General features: G+C 35.2%; 1 protein-coding gene across 2 annotated transcripts; it reads left to right on the top strand.

Moving 5' to 3' along the window:
* Window positions 1-1,504: 1,504 nt before the first annotated feature.
* LOC115714416 (sugar transporter ERD6-like 4) lies at window positions 1,505-6,425 on the top strand. Of its 2 annotated transcripts, XM_030643115.2 has the most exons (18): window positions 1,505-1,960; window positions 2,048-2,110; window positions 2,191-2,280; window positions 2,706-2,765; window positions 2,856-2,921; window positions 3,012-3,077; window positions 3,156-3,231; window positions 3,378-3,442; window positions 3,535-3,627; window positions 3,780-3,863; window positions 3,958-4,042; window positions 4,252-4,298; window positions 4,399-4,461; window positions 4,548-4,607; window positions 5,108-5,173; window positions 5,273-5,332; window positions 5,482-5,596; window positions 6,118-6,425. In XM_030643115.2, exons 1-18 carry the CDS (start codon window positions 1,760-1,762, stop codon window positions 6,228-6,230), a joined length of 1,473 nt encoding a protein of 490 aa, XP_030498975.1. In that variant the 5' UTR covers window positions 1,505-1,759; the 3' UTR covers window positions 6,231-6,425. The 2 variants fall into 2 exon arrangements, with proteins under 2 accessions (XP_030498975.1, XP_060970554.1); XM_061114571.1 differs by having other exon boundaries at window positions 1,542-1,960; window positions 5,482-6,425.
* The last annotated feature ends 14,601 nt before the right edge of the window (window positions 6,426-21,026 follow it).

Below are 21,026 nucleotides of genomic sequence, written 5' to 3'. Positions count from 1 at the left end.
TGGGCAGTAACTACAACTTTCCTTTTATAGAAAAGGAAAGTCTAGCTCCGGTTTTCTCTTCAAGAAACCTGATCTTAGAAAATAGGAAACTCAACACAAGATCAGAATAACAGCTGGTTAGCAAAGAATCAATGTGTAATCAAAACTTACCATTTTTACCTCAATTTCCATAAATAGGAAAGCTAGTCAACTTTCCTTCCAAGTTTAGATTTACACAAATAGGGAAACCATATCAATATATGCCAGCCGAAATATGCAATAAATAATAAAATATTTTTGTCAATTAAATATGCCAAAAATGGAATTAACATCTTTGACGGTAGTAATAAGTATGGTTGTGGCCTTGTTGCTAGAGATCATTATGGTATGCTAATTGAAGGAAAGATGGTGTTTTCTTCTGGTTCGGTTACACCAGAGGTGGCTGAATCCATTGGCATTCGAGAGGCGTTAAGTTGGATTAAGAGTCATAATTGGCAACATGTTACAGTCGAAACGAACTGTTTAACGGTGGTTCAAGCGATAAGAAGTGAGGTGAATATGATATCGTTGTTTGGTCAAGTTATTCATGAGTGTAAAAAACTGTTGTTAGAATTGAAAATTATTTCTGTGTTATTTGTTAAACAATCAGCAAATATGGTAGCTCATAACTGTGTTAGAGCTTCTATATTCTTCCCTGGTTGTATTTTCGATATGGAGTCTGTTCCATTCGACTTGCTACCTTCTTTGGTAGCGGATTTTAATGGTTAATAAAGATGCATTTTCTATTAAAAAAAAACAGAGAACTAAAATTTATTCAAACTATACTATCCTAATTATAATCGAATTGATTTGAAAAAATAAAAAAGTTAATTACCAAATAAATATTATATTTAGTGTGATTTATATAAAAATAAATTGTATGTTTGTTTCTATAAATAATTTGTGGTGTTTATATAACACTTAATAACTACTAAATCTTTATTTTGATAATTCCATAAATATTATGTTTAATGTGATTTATTAAAAAAAATTATATGTATTTATTTCACATTGTTCGTGTGTGAGTAATTTTTCGTGTTTATATTATATTTATTAACTATGAAGTCTTAATCTATAGATTTTGATAATTGAATAAGTACTGCTAAATAGCTATATTTAGTGTGATTTATTAAGAAAAAATAATAGACATATAAATTGAGCTCATCATAAAAAAAGTAATGAGTTCAAAAAAGAAAAAGAAAAATTGAGCTCACCGTCTACCATATTGAGTTCATAGTTTTGTTTTGTTTTTTTTTTTTTTTGTCTTCATTACACATTACAAGAAAACAAATATTAGTAACAAAAGATATTTATGCATTTAAATGAAAGCGTATACAAAACAAACTACTACTAATAATAATTACCAAAATAATAATAATTTCCGGATAAGAAGCCTTCTCCAAAACTAAGCCCCTTTTATTTTCTTAAAAAATAATATATTCAATATAAACAATAATGGATCTGGCTTTGTTCCAAATTTTGTCGTTACATGCCAATAATAATAATAATAATAATAAGTATTAAGAAAAAAAAACACGAGTCAGTAATCACATGCTCCAATCGTTCTACAAAATCTCTCACCCTCCCATCCGATTCCGATCCTCACTCGCCAAGACCAACTTTCTCTCTCCTCTGTCTATATATACATATATATATGTGCATATATGTGTATGTATACAAGGCTGGTGGTTGTTCTGATTGCAGTTGACTAATTCAGAGGTGAGTTTTTTTTCTCGGTAGAATGAGTTTCAGAGATGATGGTAGTGAAGATGGAAGGGACCTCAGGAAGCCTTTCATCCACACCGGGAGCTGGTACAGAATGGGCTCAAGGCAGTCATCCAGCATTATTGGCTCCTCAGCTCAGGTTCTCCGTGATGGTTCCGTCTCCGTTTTACTCTGTGTTCTCATCGTAGCTTTGGGTCCAATCCAATTCGGATTCACGGTCGGTTTTCCCATTTTAACTCCACTTTTGATTTCTCTATTCAAATTTTTGCTGTAGAATGAATTGAATTTTGTTTGTTTGTTTCAGTGTGGGTATTCTTCTCCAACTCAATCTGCAATAATCAAAGATCTTAATCTTACTATTTCAGAGGTCTGAATTTGATTTATATTCTTCAAGTATTGATATTGTTATGTTTTGCTGATGATTTGAGTTTTAATGGCTGCTTTCAGTTTTCTTTGTTCGGTTCTTTATCGAATGTTGGTGCCATGGTTGGGGCTATAGCTAGTGGTCAGATTGCAGAGTACACTGGGCGTAAAGGGGTATGCTCTATCTTTCTTCTCTCTTTTCATTTTGACTGAAATAAAATTGTGTAGATTTTGGCTTAGTTTAACTTATTAGGAAATGTAGAGAACCAAAATTGGAAAATGAATTTATGTAGTAGCTATTCACTAAATTATGTTTCTTCATTTCTTTAATATTTTTCCGAACTTTTATTATTCAACATTTGATGATATGAATGTTAATGCTCACTTTAAACATCAACAAAATAAGAATATAAATTAAAGTGGATAAGTATCAAACTTGAAATTGGCTATTTTTCTCATATCAGCAATCATTTTAGTATTTAGTACTAGTAGTTTACTTTTATTATTTGTTTTCTTTCATTTTATTTCTGCATTATGTAATACCAGTTGCAAATACCGATTCACAGTTTCTGAGAGCTACTTTGTGTTGTTGATCACAGTCGCTTATGATTGCTGCAATTCCTAACATCATTGGATGGCTTGCGATATCATTTGCCAAAGTAATAATAATTCATAATTTGTCCACATTTCATTTTATATTTCTAGCAAGCTTTTTGTGGTGTATAGCCTAATTCTTTTGTTCATTGTAGGATTCAGCATTTTTGTTCATGGGAAGATTGTTGGAAGGTTTTGGTGTTGGTATAATCTCTTATACGGTACTTTCCAATACCCATGATTCTTTCAGTCAAAATTGTCGGGGTATACTTAGAACGTGGCTGATTCTAATTTGTGATGGTTACATATAGGTACCTGTATATATAGCCGAGATTGCACCACAAAACATGAGAGGAACCTTGGGGGCTATTAACCAGGTTGGTTTTTGCTTGATTTTTGTAACATTATTCTTTCTTACTTTTCTCCATATCTCTGAATTTGTATCATTCATACAGCTCTCAGTGACCATTGGCATTATGCTGGCTTATTTGTTGGGACTGTTTGTGGACTGGAGAGCGCTTGCCGTGTTAGGTGAACCCATATATCTAAACTCATTTACTTGCGAAACTTTGCAGAGGTTTTGGAATTTTCACTGCCCAATTTTGGAACCAAGAATCTATGTGCCTCGAGTTTTATATGGATTTTAAACTAATTTGATCATAAATTATTCATTGCAGGAATTTTGCCGTGTTCAATACTGACATTTGGATTATTTTTTATCCCAGAATCTCCACGGTGGCTTGTAAGCGTCTTATTTGGCTAATTTAAAGAATGAATGTTGATACACTTAAATTTTACTGACAACTTTTTGTTTGGACTTGGGGTTGTTTTAAGGCTAAAATGGGGATGACAGAAGATTTCGAATCCTCCTTGCAAGTTTTGCGGGGTTTTGACACAGACATCACTGCAGAAGTGAATGATATCAAGGTATCATATTGAAATACCTCTTTAAGATAATTTTTTGTTCTAAACAACTTGGTTAGTCAAGTTCAAGATGATAACAAATAATAGTAAAAAAATAAATCTTTCTTCCTACTTCACACTAGATTGTCATTGTTTTTCACAACTACTTCTGACAGAGAACAGTAGGGTCATCACCAAGCAGGCGAACCACAATCCGATTTGCAGATCTTAAGAGAAGAAGATATTGGTTTCCCTTGATGGTAATCTCCATCTTGCTCTCTCTTACTCTCTTTTCCATGTCAAGTTTCATAGTTTACTTTGCTCATTTATATGCTCTTGATATTTGTGCTACAGGTAGGGATTGGATTACTTGTGCTTCAACAACTCAGTGGTATCAATGGCATCTTATTCTATTCTAGCAACATCTTTCAAAATGCTGGTTAGGCTTACTTCTTGAGTGTTGGAGCTTTTATTTCATTCAGACACACAGTGGAATATATTTCACAATTTTTCACTGAAAAATCTGTTTATGTAACTGATGCGTGAGTGTGCACGTGTGTAATTATGTGGTGATTTTCTCTGTGGGTGAAAATTTTGATCTTTTCTTATTGAATTTTTGTTCTACTAACTCTGCAATTGATACAACAGGAATTTCTTCAAGTAATGTTGCCACATTTGGACTTGGGGTCATTCAAGTACAGCCATTCATACCATTTCTCTAATTTTCATCAAGTCAGTATTTGAATGTTGGGAAATAAGTTCTAATGGTGTCATTAAAAATGCTCAACATTTCAGGTTTTGGCCACTGGAGTGACAACTTGGTTGTTGGATAAAGCTGGTCGAAGGCTGCTCCTCATTGTACTGGCATACTTCATTCAATAATTGTTTGTCTTTTAAATTTATAGATAAAACAGAAATTTAAAAAAAAATCTATCATTTTGTAGATATCATCAGTTGGAATGACCACTAGTCTCCTCATTGTTGCAGTTGCCTTTTACATAGAGGTTAGTATTAATGGTTTTATATTGTGTATTTTTTAAGAAAAATTTACATAATAGATTAAAAATTTGAAAAAAAATTACAAAAATACGTAAACACGTAAAAAATTTCAATTTTATGCTTTGAGTTTTTTTTTTTTTTTGAATGTAGCGTAAAGATATTTTACAATTAATTAATAGCTTAAAGGTCTTGAGTTTGAACTCTTGACCTCTCTTTTTTTATTTACAAAATTATCTCTTTAGTAAAACGATAAACTGTTTTTTGTAGTTGTTTTATAGTTTATTTATAGTTGTAGTGAGATTGATTTCTATTTGTTTTTAGTTATTTTTTAAAAAAATTATAAGAAAAGTGTATTTTTATGATTTTAAAACTTTATAAACGTATTTTTGTTAATAAAAACTTTATGCCGTAAAATTATAAATAAAATTAAAAAATAATATTTTTGGAAATTCCTGTTGTTTTAATTCCAAGGATTCTTTTTGATGTCTTCCGTTCTTTGTACTAGGGTATTGTATCAGAAGATACTCAACTCTATAAAGTGATGGGAGTACTTTCTCTTGTTGGGCTTGTGGTCAGTTTTTTTTTCTACATCCTTTCAATTAATTTATTTTTGAGTTAATTGTCACACCTTTATAGACTGACTGATTTGTATGGTAAATTGTATTCATAGGCTGTGGTCATATTCTTCTCTTTAGGATTGGGACCTATTCCTTGGGTTATTATGTCTGAGGTATGCAAGTTTTATTTTGTCAAATATTTTAATGCTTCTTTTATAATGTTCAATGCTTTGTTATGATAAAATTGAAAATGTTTATTTGAGATATTTTGTTAGGAAGATGACTCCGAATACTTTCTTAACCTTTAAAACTGTATTATCAGATTCTTCCAGTGAATATTAAGGGTCTTGCTGGCAGTATAGCAACAATGGCAAATTGGCTCACATCTTGGGTTATCACAATGACAGCAAACCTACTCTTGAATTGGAGTAGCGGAGGTCCTCTCTTCCTCTTTATTTTTATCTTTTTTGTTTTTCCTTTTTGTACATTTTATATATTTATATATAGTAGGAAAATTCTACCACTATTTTGGTATTTGAGAGAATTTTTTAGTCTATTTTTTTTATAGTCCTATATGTTGTAGTTATTTAAGACATCCAGTAAAATTTTAAGAAATTCGAAAAAAAATTAACATGACTGTTGCACTCATGATTCTTTTATTTTATACGCGTGTGAAATAGACTATTTAAAAACTGTTTTATACATTATAAATTTTTTCGAATTTTTCAAAATTTTGTAGGATGTCTTAAATAACTAAAATGTATACTGGCTATAAAAAAAAACAAGTGTCCCTTCGGGGACATCCGATAAAAAAAACAAGTAGACTAAAAGATTCTCTTGAATGCTGAAACAGATTGATGACACATCGATACATTCTTTTTACGGGTGCATTGTGGAAGTACCTTATATAAAATATGTTACATTAACTTATGTGGTGATTTTGTTAAAATATGAACAGGGACCTTCACAATCTACACCTTAGTGTCTGCTTTTACTGTTGTTTTTGCGTCGCTTTGGGTCCCAGAAACCAAGGGAAGAACACTAGAAGAAATCCAGCAGTCTTTCAGATAATTGTACTTTTTCTTAAGTCCTTTCTTTTTTGTATGGTGGCTTGATCGGTTCTGAAGTGTTTTTGTTAGTGTCATTCTTATAAATATATGTGTGTTTCATGTAGAGGTGATTGATTTTTGTTACGAAATGTGTCATTAGAGAACAAGTAAAGGAAATATTCATTCAAATTTTTAATAAATGTGCAATATTCTTCAATCCTTACCCTCTATTCAAATGTTTTTGTTCTTTCTTTAACCAACACTCAACTTTCAAATTTTTGTTTATGTTTTAGATCTTAATCTTACTGTTGGAGAGGTGTGAGTTTAATTATTTGTTCTTGAAGTTTTACTCTTATGTATTAGTATGATTATCTTTTGCTGAATTCGAGTTGTAATGCATGCGTTCAATTTTCTCTCTTCGATTCTTTATGGAATGTTGGTGCCATGGTTGTGGCTATTGCCAGTAGTCCGATTGCAGAATACATTGGGCCTAAAAGCCTAAAAGGGTATGCTCTGTTTCTCGGTTTTTATACTCTTTTCATAATGACTGAAAACTCTTTTCTGTAGATTTTAGCTTAGTTTAATTTATCAAGAAATGTTATAGATAACCAAAATTGAAAAATGAATCTCTACCTATACTTATTGCACCCTTCAATCTGGGAGTGATGTTCGACAAAAAAAAAAAACAAAAATCTGGGAGTGGGAGTGAGATTATGTATTACTAACTTATAATTTTTTTTTATAAGGAAATGACTTTCATTAATCAAACAAGCAATGCAAACTGAATGGTACAAAACCGAACCAAGAACAGATTCTAAAAAGGCAGCTCCACCAGTCCAAAAAAAAAAGATATTACATAAATAATTTCCTCAAGTAATCTCTCTCACTCTTAGTATACTTCCTGTTTTTTATAACTTGTAATCTATAAGTTGCTGTAAATTTTATATCTTTAATTATAAGAGAAACTGATATAGAATAATCTTAAAAAATACAGTGGTTTCTGTTGAGCTAAATACGGTAGCAAACAACAACTAAAACTGCTATGTTAACACGCTAAACCAACTTCAAATCAGTTGTTGACAGCCAAGTTTTCTATCCTTCAAAGTCCATAGGCCAAATTCTAAAACCCAACCAAACAAATAATAACTCCACCACTCTCCGAGAAAAATCACAAGAGAAGAAAAGATGTTCATGAGATTCTAATTTGTCTCCACACATTGGGCAACTGAGAGTCTCTAAATAAATGTGAAAATTATCTATCTTATCATTGGTTAGCAGCTGGTTGTTAGCATTTATAGAGAAGAAATGTGGATCCTGAAGTCTGTGGCTGTAAATGTTAAGTTATTAAGTTAGTTACGATTTAACAAACTTATCAAACTCTTCGTAACAATATCTCCACATTCAACAGAAAAAAAACGTACTTCTAAATGAGACGTACACTTCTTAGAAGACAAATCGAAGTGTAAGCTGAAGAGACTTCCCAGATAGGATAAGCGACAACTGGAGTCGACTATCCGAAACTCCCTTCCAGGAAGGAACAACTAGCCATCCGAAACTTCTTTCCAAAGGAAGACTAGCTTTCTTGAAGACTCCTTCAGGAGTGGACAAGATAAATTTTCGGGAACGCCCTTTCGAACTACATCTATCATTCCACGAGACTTCTTCTGAATGTACAAATTAGACTTCCAAGAACGCTCTTTCAGATGTCATCTAACTTTCCATAACCAGAATAACTTTTAAAGATCTTTACATTTAGAGGACTATACCACAAGTAATTTTTTTTAAGAAAAAATAATTAAAAATAATATTTGAAGTTTTTGTTAGAGTAAAAGAATGTAAAATTAGAATGAGAAATTTATATACATGATAACTTTGTTGAAGTCACTCCTAATAAACATGGATTACTTTGTCCACGATATTATATTTGCTATAAAATTTATATCACCATAAATTTATAATTTCATTATTCACTTTTAGGTCCTTTTTATTATTTTATTAGTCTATATGCTTTTTATTATTATTTTATATAATAAAATTAATAATAAAGTTATGTATATTTTTTAAGAAAATATTAAATTTTGTATTACAATTATATATTGAAACATATATAATACTAAAATTGATGCAAATATATTAATATTTTTCTTCGCCAAATATAAAATAATGTTTACGTCTTTCCATTACTTGTTGTGTTTGCAAACACATTTTTTCCATAATGTGTTAGCTAATTCTCATTTTTTAGATGACATAAAATTAAAAAAAAAATTAAAAAAATCTCTGAATTTTTTCTCTTTTTTCCAAATATATTTATAATTTTGCACTATAATAAATATTGATCTATTTACATTCTACATTGTACAGTCTATACACCACCAATTCCCACCCTGCTACAAATCTAGCTACTCTGAAATAATTGGTGTAGTACTCTTGAGTATGTGCCCTGTTAAAAAAAGAAGCAAAAAAAACCACAAAAGGATCATCAGTTTTAGTTTACTTTTTTTTTTTTATTGGTATTTATGTGATATGCAAAAGTTGTAAAGATAAGATTCATTCATATATCTCTTATATTTAATGAGGTTATTTAATAAAAATTATTAGTTTAATATTTTTTTTATTAAAGTTAACGGTTAAAAATAATACCGTTAAATCAATTAATTAATTATTTTTTTAAAAAATAATTTTAAATAGTTAAATTTAATTTAAAATTGAACAAAATTAAATATTTTTTTAAGTAAATCTTAATTTAAATTTGAATTAGACATTAACTCAATTAATTAATCATACTTTATAATAAAACTATTAGTTATATCATTTAAAATATCTAAAACTATTTATTTATTTTATTGTTTAATAAAATTAGTTAGATATATTTTTTTATACTAGGTGATTGTTACGTGCCAACCCACGTAGTGTTAGTTTTATTTAATATTTTAGTTTTTTATTTGAATTAATAATTAAAATAGTATAATTATTTGAACGATTTGTTTTATAAAAATAAAATATGTGTCAGTATATTTAGTAAGTAAAATATAGTTGTGTTATAATAATGTATGTTATTAATAGTAAAATGTACATTAATCTTCTAATTGAAAAAAGTTCTATTATCTCATTTCATATCTAATAATAGCTACACAACTATATATTTATAGACTTTCACATTCTTTGTAAATTACTAATAAGCACCAATAATATTTTCATATTCTAATATTTTTCTACTTTCTCCTCTTGGTGGTAAAATTAAAAATAAAACTAAAAATAAGCACAAACATATAAGGTAAATACTAATTACAGCCCATTTTATCTTTTTTTTTTATTATTTTTTTAAGCCCAAGCCCAAAAATCTCTAAGCCAACACAATCAATCTTCTTTTATATTATCTTTTCCCTTTTTTTTATATAAGGTAAATACTAATTACAGCCCATGTCCTTTTTTTTTTTATTCTCCCAAGATAGGTTTGTTAGAGAGAGATGTGGCTAAGATGATTTTTTTAATTTAAAAAGAGATTATTAATATTTAAAAGATTGTTTATTTAAAAGATTGTTTAATTTTTTTGGGTTTAATTATTGGGTTTATTTTTTAACGGGAGATCAAACCTAATCGTTAAATTTAACAGAATATTCTTTTATTTTTAAGTATATTCTGTTAAACCAAGAAATGTCGTTTGTTGACCGAGGTTTTCGGCAACTAATAAAATAGGATTATAATAATGAGCTGTAAGAAAGCGAGATGAAGACTTTTTACGTGGTTGGGGCGTTAATGAGCCTTAGTCCACGAGCCACTGTTATTTATGGATATCTTTGATACAGATTCAACACTTGGGAGAATGTTTCTCTCTTTAATACAAAGAATGTTCTTGGTGAGTTTTTTCTCTTCTTGCTCTTAAGCAGCCAAGATTCTTCGACCCCATTAAATGAGCTTTGAGGGGGTATTTATAGTGTTTTGGTGGGGTAATCCCTAGAATTGTTCTTACATATGTGTCTGTAAGTATCCATAAAGTTGGGCATTTCCGATGAATATACCATGGGTGATGCATGGTCAAATCCCTAGGTGCTGTAGGGTTTTTATGGAGAATGTCCTTTTTGTCTTATGATTGACGTGACTCTTCGCAGAGTAGCCGTCGCTAGACTTAAATGATCATTCTTGTGCGGCTTGTTTTGGGGGGTTGTCTTGAGTCAGACTTTATTGCGTGTTACAGTCCCAACACGCTTCCTCCCATGCAGCATTAAATGCGACTTGATTTCTCGGGAGAGACCTGACACATCCCGGAGTGCCTTCAAGCTATGCTCGCTTCCGGGAGTACCTTGTACTCCGGGTACATCTTCCGGGACCCATGCGAATAATGCTTCCTGGTGTCATACAAAGACTTAGCAGTTCTTCTCAAGTAATTTGATCCACGTGTCCCTTCCTGACTGGTCCACGTATATTGGGCGAATTGAGGAGCAACATTTACCCCCCAAGCCTTGTTTACTTAGTAAAAATAAACCAAGGCTTGTTCAAGTGTCTCCAGTTGGCCCCTCGTTTCCCCAGCTCGAGCCTCGAGCGCGTGGGGGCACATTAAATGATGTTATTTAATGCGACAATACGTTTGTTCGCAGGAATGTTTCCAGCCGCCTCCTCGGTCTTATGATACGACTTGGGGGCGCGTGAAGGTGTGTCTAATAATGGCATTAAATGCAGTGATTCACTTTTGCAGAGGTCGATTCGTTTCACGCCCCATGATTGATGCGGCGCATTGATGGTGTCAGGCGGATACTCAAACGTTTGCACCGCCTTAATGGTAGATTGATCTAGCCCGTTGATCTTTTGGGAATTCGAATCGTGCGTTTCCCCTGCCGTACGATTGGTAGGTGAAGACGCCTGTTCCTCATGCACTTTTGCCTATAAAAGCCACCACCTTTCCTTCATTTTGGTTACTTTCCATTCCTTACCATTTTTGCTTGAATTTCTTAGAGAGAAAATTCCTCGAAGTAGCACAAACTGCCCTAACACTTAAACACTTCCTGTAATTTTCCAGTGTTCGGTTTTGCCAGTGCTTCTCAACTCTCGCTCAATCATACCCAGTACCCCCAGTTCAACAATCAACTGTAAGTTTTTTGCATCTTTAGATAATAACGTGCTTACATTTACTTTGTTCGTTTTCTGGGTTCGCACTTAGAGATTTCTGGAGTGTGAGTGTTTGAGTTCTTCGAGTTCTGCTTTACGTTTTACTGTATTAGTTGTAGGCGTACAGTTTCGTTTGAAGAAGGCCGTGTATCCTTCGCTTAGCAATTGCTTAGGGCATAGGAAGACTTTTCTCTTTTCTTTTCCTTTTTGCAAAACCACTTTTACTGCGATTTTACTGCACCCGACACTTGTTCAGGGATCCTCTTTTGAGTTTCCCAGGTGACACGTGTCCGGAGGGGGCCTCTTTCCAGCGGTTAGGGGACCCCCACTCCCTTTTTTTCTGATTTAGGGTTTGGTATGGAGCCTAACTGCTGGGTTTTTTTTTTTATTTCTTTTGTTTTTCTCAGAGCACAACATGTGTACGCCACGGCTCGAAGTCTTCGAAGAAGAAGGGGAAAAACATTGCCACCCTGGAGGAGGTTTCTCTGGGACCTGTTGCCCAGGAAGGGTACAAGTCCCGCGCCACTGGCTGGGAAGCGGCCGAGCTTCGATCGACCCTAACCTGCCCTCACCAGCTGGAGAACATTATTAATGTGGCTGGGATCAAACCCTCTACCTCAGGGACCTTCCACCGGCCTCCTCGTGACTCGGAGACGCCCAACCTCAACTATGATGGCTTTGGGGCTTGGAGTCAGACCCATCTGATGGCCGGTGCAATGCTCCCGCTCCAGGATTATTTTGTTAATTTTCTTGTATTTGTCGGCCTTGCGCCATACCAACTCATTCCTCAAGCTTACCGCCTGCTCTCAGGCTTATTTATTTTTTACTCCGCGCGCGGCTGGGGGTCTCCCAGCCCGGCGGAGATTTTGTATTTTTATGAACTTGTATCAGTCCCCAAGAAAGGGGACAAACTTAAGGACGGTTTTTACGGGTTCCGGATCCACCCTGCTAACGAAGGGGTGGTTCCGTATAATAGGCAGACTCATGTTAAGGAGTACCGCCACCGATTTTTCTTCTCCTCCGGTTTTAGGGCCGTGGACCATCCGGAGCTTCTCACGGAGTGGGTGCGGATCCCACCTTACCAGCGGACGCTCACCACTCAGGCTTTCCTTCGAAGGGCCCAAGCCTTCGCCTCCTACGACCATGCCGATCTTGACGTCGGGGGCCTGGTCACCACGGAGAATTGCAGAAAGGCTAAACTTATCCTTTCCCACCAATCCGTGGATGACTCCAACCTCTCCAAGGTTATCTGCCCTAACGTGAGGGCGCCGGTCGCGGAGAAGGCCTTCCGGGATGAGCTTATTGCTACGGCAGAGAAGAAGTACCAAGATTATCTCTACCGGAAGGCCCAGGAGAAGGCGTATTCTAGTGCCCAGGCTGCCTCTGGGAGAGGGCTTCGCGTGGGGAGCCCGGTGGTGCGGAGGAGCCAAGCCATTGGCGGGAAGTCCGAGGCAAAATTTTTTGACAAGATTCTTCAAGAAGAGATTGGAGGTCCTTCCGCCGGGGGACCCCTTCGTCTTGAAGGTTCTTCTGAGAACCAGACTTCCCGGCCTCAGCCTTCGGTCCCGAACCAAACTCGGGTGCTCCCGGTGCTAGCACTTCTGGTGCTGGTGGTAAGTCTCCTTTGATAATTCAGTATGTCCCTTCCGTTGATGAATATACCAGTCGTAGGCCCATAGGGTTCGACGAGCGTCTCCGTAGGTTTAAGATGCCGTCGACCCGGTGGGGGGATCATTTGAAGGAATTTTATTTTACAAACTTAGGAGATTACCTAGGTCGGTCCCGGATGGGCTCCGGCCCTCCGGAACCTATTCCCTTAGGTCCGTCGGCTTACATAGCGTCCAGCTGGTTTCGGCCCTCGGACAGTTATCTTGGAGATGATGCTGCCAGCATTAAAGTTCGGGACTTTGCTAGGGCCGAATTAGGGAGTCCGGGTAGGAGTAGTTTATTTGCTGCACCTTTCGCAAACAATTCCTCACGAACTTCTAACACTTGCTTATTTTATTGGAACAGGTACCTCCATGGATGCCATCCTGGAACAGCTGGCCGGGGTCCATACTCCGGTGGCTCCTCCGGCTTTCACCCCCTCTCCCCCGGCCCCTTCCTTGAAGGTTTCTTCCGGCGCTCCTCCCGAAACCATCGACTTGGTGGATGACGAGGAGGTGCTTCCGGGAGAAGGCCAGGGGAAAGGGTGGGACTTCTCGGAGGAAGCCGCCGAGGGTGCTGGAGAGCCTCAAGCCCTTCCAGTGGTAGCAGAGGAGGACGAGGAGGAGCCTGAAGTGGCTCTGATTCGCAAGCGTAAGGGCAAGATGATTGCCCAGGACGAGCCGAAGAGGCCTCGGAGGGCCGACACTCCCGCTCATGGCCTAGACGGCGGGGTTTCTCCGATGGAGGAAAATCCTGCTCCTCCTTACATTGATCTTACCCCGGTCCCGGGGGATGAGGTGAGGCAAGAGCTTCGCATAGCTAAACACAACTATGCTATGGATGAGTACTCCCGGGGGTACGCTGAGGTGGAGGCCCTTAGGAGGATTCTGCGGGCCGAGGTTGAGGCGAGTATCAATCATCCGGACTATCATGATCCGTGGAACCTCAACCTGGACCCTCTAACGGACTGGTTCCGTCCCCTCCTAGGGCCCACTTTGGCTCCCTTTGCCGCGGAAATGACTGGTGAGTTCGCTTCTCAGCTTACACGCTGTGCGCCCAAACGGTTCGCCACCTGCGCTTCTCTGAACTCCATCTTCCAGGTCCAGGACCTCAGCCATTCCCTCACAGTGGTAAGTACTTCGCAATTTCTTGCATTTCCTTTTTTGTTGTTTGCCTTTTGTTTTCTTCCTTTGAGAAATTTTTTCTTATACCCTGTTATGGTTCAGCTTGCTGCTGAGGCTGGTCGCCTCTCCAGGAATATCATAAACCACGGCTTCGCTCTGTCCGACTTTGGGGACATGAACGACGTTCGGAAGGTCCTCCAAGACCTTACAGCGGAGAGGCAGATCTACCAGGAGGCTGCCGAGCGCCAGGAAGCAGCGGCCAAGGCCAAGGAAGAAAAAGCCAAGGCCAGGGAGGAGGAGGCTCAGGCGGAGGACATGATCCAGGCCGAGGCCCAGCGGAGAGGCAGGATGGAGGCCCATCATCAGGAGGAGCTAAGGGCTCACACCGAGGCTGCCGAGAAGGCTAGGCGGGATCTTCGGGAGGCCAGGGAGGCTTTGGACGAAATGGCCACTAAGGTGAGGTCTCTAGAAGAGACTCACCAGTCGGATATCGAATCCAAGGCCGCTCTGGCTGCGGAGTTGAAGGAGCTTCGGGACTACAAAGATCAGTCTATCAGGAAGGCCAAGAGGGCCGAGCTCCTTTCTCCCGTCTCCTGTGCCCGGTGCCCGAAGCGCTTTGATGATGGTGTCTACATGGCTTGGGCCACCAATGATCAGAGTATCAAGCTTTCTTTTTATCCCAAACCCGAGGACATGATTGCCAAATTTCGGGAGAAGAAGAAGAGACTTGATGCTGAGCTTGAGGCACGGATCGGACCTCGTCTTCCGCCGCGGGCTGACTGAGCTGCCATATTATTGACCCAGATTGTACCCGTTCTCTTTATAACTCCTTTTTTTTTCTTTGTCTATACTTGCTGCTGCCTTAGAACAATTTACTTACAGGCGGCAGCTTTTATTTGAAGGGGAGACAATTTAAGGCCTGTCCCCGGGCCATTTATATGTGTATGACCTACCCTTCGGGCTAGGATATTTTATTTTTTTTTTATTTATATATATGTGCGATCTTTTTTCACACTTTATATATTTCAACCTGTCCTTTGGCTCAGGGTTTCATACTTACGCTCTTTATTTTTGCGCATGTTTTTGACCTGCCCTTTGGGTCAGGATATTTTACTTAGCTTGACCTGCCCTTTGGGTCAGGATATTTTACTTAGCTTGACCTGCCCTTTGGGTCAGGATATTTTACTTAGCTTGACCTGCCCTTTGGGTCAGGATATTTTACTTAGCTTGACCTGCCCTTTGGGTCAGGATATTTTACTTAGCTTGACCTGCCCTTTGGGTCAGGATATTTTACTTAGCTTGTTTTTGTTTGTCCGTGCGGTATACCCTAGTACCCCCCTGAGTGGCATAGAAACTTTGTTTTTAAGGCACTCAGTTTTATTTAATATAGAGGAGGCATACATTTGGACGGTACAAACTCTTTGAACAAAAGCTAAGTCTAATTCGCTACTGGTAGTATTTTCTGAGGTGATCGGCATTCCAGGCTCTTGGGACAGTAGTTCCGTCCATTCTTTTCAGTTTGTAAGTGCCAGAACCGATTTCGTCCTCGATTTCATATGGTCCTTCCCAATTTGGTCCAAGTACCCCCACTCCGGGTTCTTGGGTGGCTGGGAAGACCCTTCTTAGGACCATGTCACCAATAGCGAATTTTCTGTTTTTAACCTTGGAGTTAAAATACTTGGTCACCTTCTTTTGATAAGCGGCCATCCGTATTTGGGACTCATCCCGGAGTTCTTCGACTTGATCCAGAGCTTCTTGGAGCAGGGCCTGATTAGTGGCCGGATCGTAGGTCGTTCTCCTGTGGGATGGGAATAATGTTTCCACCGGGACCATTGCTTCACAACCGTATGCCATTGAGAACGGCGAGTGACCGGTTGTGGTTCTGGGGGTCGTCCGGTAGGCCCACAATACCCTTGGCAATTCTTCAGGCCAGTTATTTTTACAAGCCAGCAGCTTCTTTTTCAAGGTGACCTTTAGGATTTTATTGACTGCCTCCGCCTGGCCGTTTGTTTGAGGTCGGGCTACCGCGGAGAAGCTTTTCACTACTCCGTGTTTGTTTAACGCCCAAATGTGACTTCCACTAGCGGTGGTTGTAGTATAGATCGGGCGGTCGATTCCACAGGGAGGTGATTATGGACAAAAGTGTTAGTAGAAAAATAAAAACAAAAGGTTAATAATAAGTGATAGTAGTAACAAATGATTTTGTGGTTTTTGTTTTGGTAATAAATATTAAAGGAAAGCAAATAAAGGTGTAATCAATAATAAAAGAGAGAAAGGCTTCAAGAATCATCCATATGCTTGTTTAGCTATTTTGTACCTTTGATTCACTAAGTTGACACAATGATGTAACATTAAAGTTCATTGTATTTTGAGTATACAAGTTCTTAAAAATAAAAGAAATAATTTAATCTTATGTAGAACCTAGAAATGACATTATACATCAAGCAATAATGCAATAAAAGATTAAATATAAAACTAAACATCAATATTATTTTTACTAAATAGTAACACATAGAAAGAGCATGACTAATCCTATATATCTTTAGTAAAAATAATGACAAAGAGATGGAGATGGAGGTGATAGTGAAGGAAATGAACATTAATATTACTTTTATTAATTTTTAGACACATAGGGAGAGCATGACTAAACCTATATATCATTTAACAAAAAGTAAATAAAAATGAACATAAAAGATAGAAATGAGCAATACTACCATTACTATAATCACTAAATAAAAATATATAGAAAGAGCATGACTAAGTCTATATATATATTTGGTATATAATAGCATAGATAGTATAGATGGAAGAAGAACATAAAAATAAAAGTGGAATATGAACTTGCATTACTCAAATAAATATTACAACAAAAAGTGAATCAAAGATACAAAATAACCTCACTTTGCATATGGAATCATCCCTAACCTTCCAAGGAAGATTAGGCCATTATGCTAATCATTCTCATAAAATTTCTAAAGAGAAAAGATGAGAAGAAAAGTTGAGAGAATTTTGCTATAGTTTTTCTACACTAAAAATTACACTCCAAAAATTACTAAAATGAGCTCCTATTTATAGAGCCACAAAAGGACTAAAAATAAATAAATAAAAATTTGGGATTATAAAATAAATATTAAGATTAAATTTGACATTTCAAATCAAAAATAAAATTAATATTATTTTTGTTATCATTGTGATTTTGACTTCTACTCTTTGGATGAAGGTTGAGTGTGGAAGAGGAAAATAGGGTTGATGATGACCTAGACTTATCATCATTGCATCACATGCTTTGGAATAGACAAAATTGATGATGAGCTTCATGGGCTAGGCTTAACCTTTTTGGGTTGGGTTGCTTTGGACTTCAACAAAAATGCCATTTTTTTCTTCATTTCTTTTCAACTTTGCTCCTTCCTCTTTCTTTCAACAAAAATACACTTTAATTCCTACAAGAAAGACATAAATTGAATCAAAATCAAATATTTTCATTTATAAAATATATTACAATAATTTTATGAAAATATCAATTAAAACTCAATTTATTTTATCATTTAAAATAAATAAAAGTGTATTTTTAACCACTAATCACAACCCCCAACTAGCTTATTGCTAGTCCCTAGCAATTCAAGCGGAGAAAAAGAATAATCGAGTTGAATAAACAAGTCAAATCACGCAAAAATATCCAAGCATTTTCAAAATATTAGTAGAGAGTTAAAGATTGCTATCAGTGTTATTTCAGTTGTAACAACAGAGTTGTGTGTGTGTGCACCAAACTGTATTTATTTTATTTCAAGTCTTAACACAAATAGTATCGAAAAATCTCAAAAGTGTAAATGTCTCAACTCCAATTTTTTTCACGGGTATTGAAAGTATTTATATTGGAAGGGTGACACTCTTTGGAGTTGGAAATGTAACAATTAACGCACAAATGAGAGAGGATAAACTTTTTAGGACAAGCAATTTGAACAAATATTGATCACAAGATAGACATATCAAACCAATAGAATTCAACTGACAAACAACCTTTGGGATTTACCTGAAAAACTCACAAAATAAAGAGCCAACTAACTAACTAATAAATAAATAAATATAATAACAATTTTTTTTTTAATTAAAATAAACTAACATGAAACCTTTTTTTTAGATATGGAGAGAATGGAGGAAAATAGAAATAAAATGATATTACCATCGCTATTTTTATTTTTTTTATTTTATTTTTTTCTCAAAAAAAAAAAAAGATGGAGACTACTTGAAAATCAAAATAAAATGATGTTGCTCTTGTTCTTTTTTTTTTATTATTATATATATTTTTTTGATGATTTTTTTTCTCTTTTTTTTTTACTTTTTTTTTTCTTCTTCTTTTTTTGACAAGAGACAACATATAAAAATAAAGATATAAAGAAATACAATAAAGTTACAAAGAAATAAACACAAAGGCTCTTTTGACATAAAATTAATCCCTCTAGTAAATGTCATGTTTGAAATTCCAAAAGTTTGACTTTACCAACTCAAATGATCAATGAAAGTTCAAAAAGTTGTTTTCTCAACTCTCACTACTCACCAAAAATGAAAAACTTTACACTCAAAATTTTTCTTAACTATATGTGTTTACAACCATTTTACCACATGTTTGGAAAGTGCACAAAAGAACTCTGAAAATCACAACTTGGTAACAAAATATAGCAAATATTGACTCAAACTGTAATTTTACAATCATGCTTAGATAATTTTGAAAAAATTTGACTTAAAAAATTTAACAAGACAATTACAATTCTCTAAATGAACGCTCACCAGAGCTCACCACCCCCAACTCAAAATTAGACGAGTTGTCCTCAATGTCACAAAAAATATGAAATGAAAAAAGATAGGGAAAAGAGTAGACACGATTGACGACAATATGCACGGAGTGAGAGTGGAGATAACCTAATAACAGTAACCCAAAACAAACATAGAAAATACAAAAATACAAAAACAGAAAAGATAAAATAAAATAACATGAACAAACTAACTAAAAAACATAAGAACCTGATCAGTCATTGGTAGACAGAAGTGATCTCCTCAGGTAAGTCTACCAACTACATGTTTGTACTATCCAGTATCAAAAATGAACTTTCTTTTATCCTTCGTCTCAAAAATAGATGCATTGGTGATATTTTCAGGATAAGGAAAGTATTCATTCTCAATGTCATGAAGGAAATGGTATGCTTGGTCACTTGAGAAAATTTTACAAATTTCCTCCACAATCGTGTCTATCACATCGCATGATAACACTTGTTTTTATTTGAAATGGTTGGAAGAATTTCAGGATGAGAAATATTGTCACTCCAAATAGTAATAGCATCATCCCCATCGAGTTTGCAAGAGATTGGAGTAGAGGGTGATGGTATTATCTCAATTTGTGGAGGAAGAACATTGTTTGAAATTTGTTCATTGAATTCCATATTTTCCTCTACTAATTGAGTGAGCAAAGCACTTTGGTTTTCATTCATCTTTCTTTCATTCTCTAGACTAGAAAAGAATGTTGAACTATTTTCCTCTAGAGATTTGCTATTGGTAAATTGAGACGAATGACAAAACGTATAAGCTTTCTCGGCAAAATCTAAATCAATTGGTGCATTGTAGTTGTACTCAGACTTCCAACTACAGTCAATAAGATTTTTCCAGTTATGATTATCATTCTTATTATCAACTACTTCATAGTCAAAATAAGGTTCATCATAAACTTCATATGTATCATCATACTTAGCTTTCAAAACATCTAATTTTCTAGTTAATAAATTTACTTGAGCTTGAAGTTTTTCTCTTTCGCTAAGTTGAAATGCACCATTAAAATTATTGGTACCATCAGTAGTACTATAATTTGCAAAGTTTCTACATGAAGCATAGTATGTTGGAAAATAAAACTCAAAACGTTGCTTCTCTTCTTCATTCATTTCTCTTTTATTTTAGTCATAAGTTTTATTTTTTTATTTTTTTTTAGTATAAGGTACAAAAATGCAATATTACAAAAACTAACACAAGAATGCTCCCAGGCCGATTGGAAAGGTTGCCAAGGTACCGCTTCGTCCCGACCTTGCCTAGACAGAACCGAAGTTCCCAGGTAAGGTGGAGGGTACACTAACGCAAACCTTATTTAAAAACCAATCTTTCTTAGACAGAACAAACTCGGTTTGTGTCATATATATTATTACATTGTTGTAAGAAATACTAAGTATTTTATGATTTTTATATATTTTTTGTATTTTATGATTTTTTTTAGAGTTGCTAAAATCTAGAGCTAAAATAAAGAAAAAGAAATTTTAAACTAAAACAAATAATAATAATAAACAAAAAGCAAAAAATAATATAAACTATCACACTATAACAAGTACTAAAGTAAACAAAAAAAGCAAAAAAAAATAAAAATACTAAACAATAGCTATTATAAAATTAAATAATAATTTTTTTTTAGGAAAAGCAAATAAAAAAAATTATATAAATATATATGTGTTTCTTTTTTTAATCAAGAAATCATTTTTGATAAGGAAGATCGGATAAAACCGCAACCTTAGAGCATACATTGAATTACTTGATAATTTTTTTTCTTTTCTTCACAAATATTTACACAACATAAGCTAATATTCACATGAAAATAAAATATAACAAAAAAAAAAAATTACTAACCTCTTGATTGTAGATTTCACTAAGCTTTTTTTTAAAAAAATTACCTCCCCGGCAACGGCGCCAAAATTTGTTTAACGCCCAAATGTGACTTCCACTAGCGGTGGTTGTAGTATAGATCGGGCGGTCGATTCCACAGGGAGGTGATTATGGACAAAAGTGTTAGTAGAAAAATAAAAACAAAAGGTTAATAATAAGTGATAGTAGTAACAAATGATTTTGTGGTTTTTGTTTTGGTAATAAATATTAAAGGAAAGCAAATAAAGGTGTAATCAATAATAAAAGAGAGA

The sequence above is a fragment of the Cannabis sativa genome, chromosome 4 (assembly GCF_029168945.1).
Source record: "Cannabis sativa cultivar Pink pepper isolate KNU-18-1 chromosome 4, ASM2916894v1, whole genome shotgun sequence".
Classification (NCBI taxonomy): Eukaryota; Viridiplantae; Streptophyta; class Magnoliopsida; order Rosales; family Cannabaceae; genus Cannabis; species Cannabis sativa.
The sequence above is the reverse complement of the archived record's forward strand: the minus strand, read 5'-3'. Positions and strand labels throughout refer to the sequence as shown.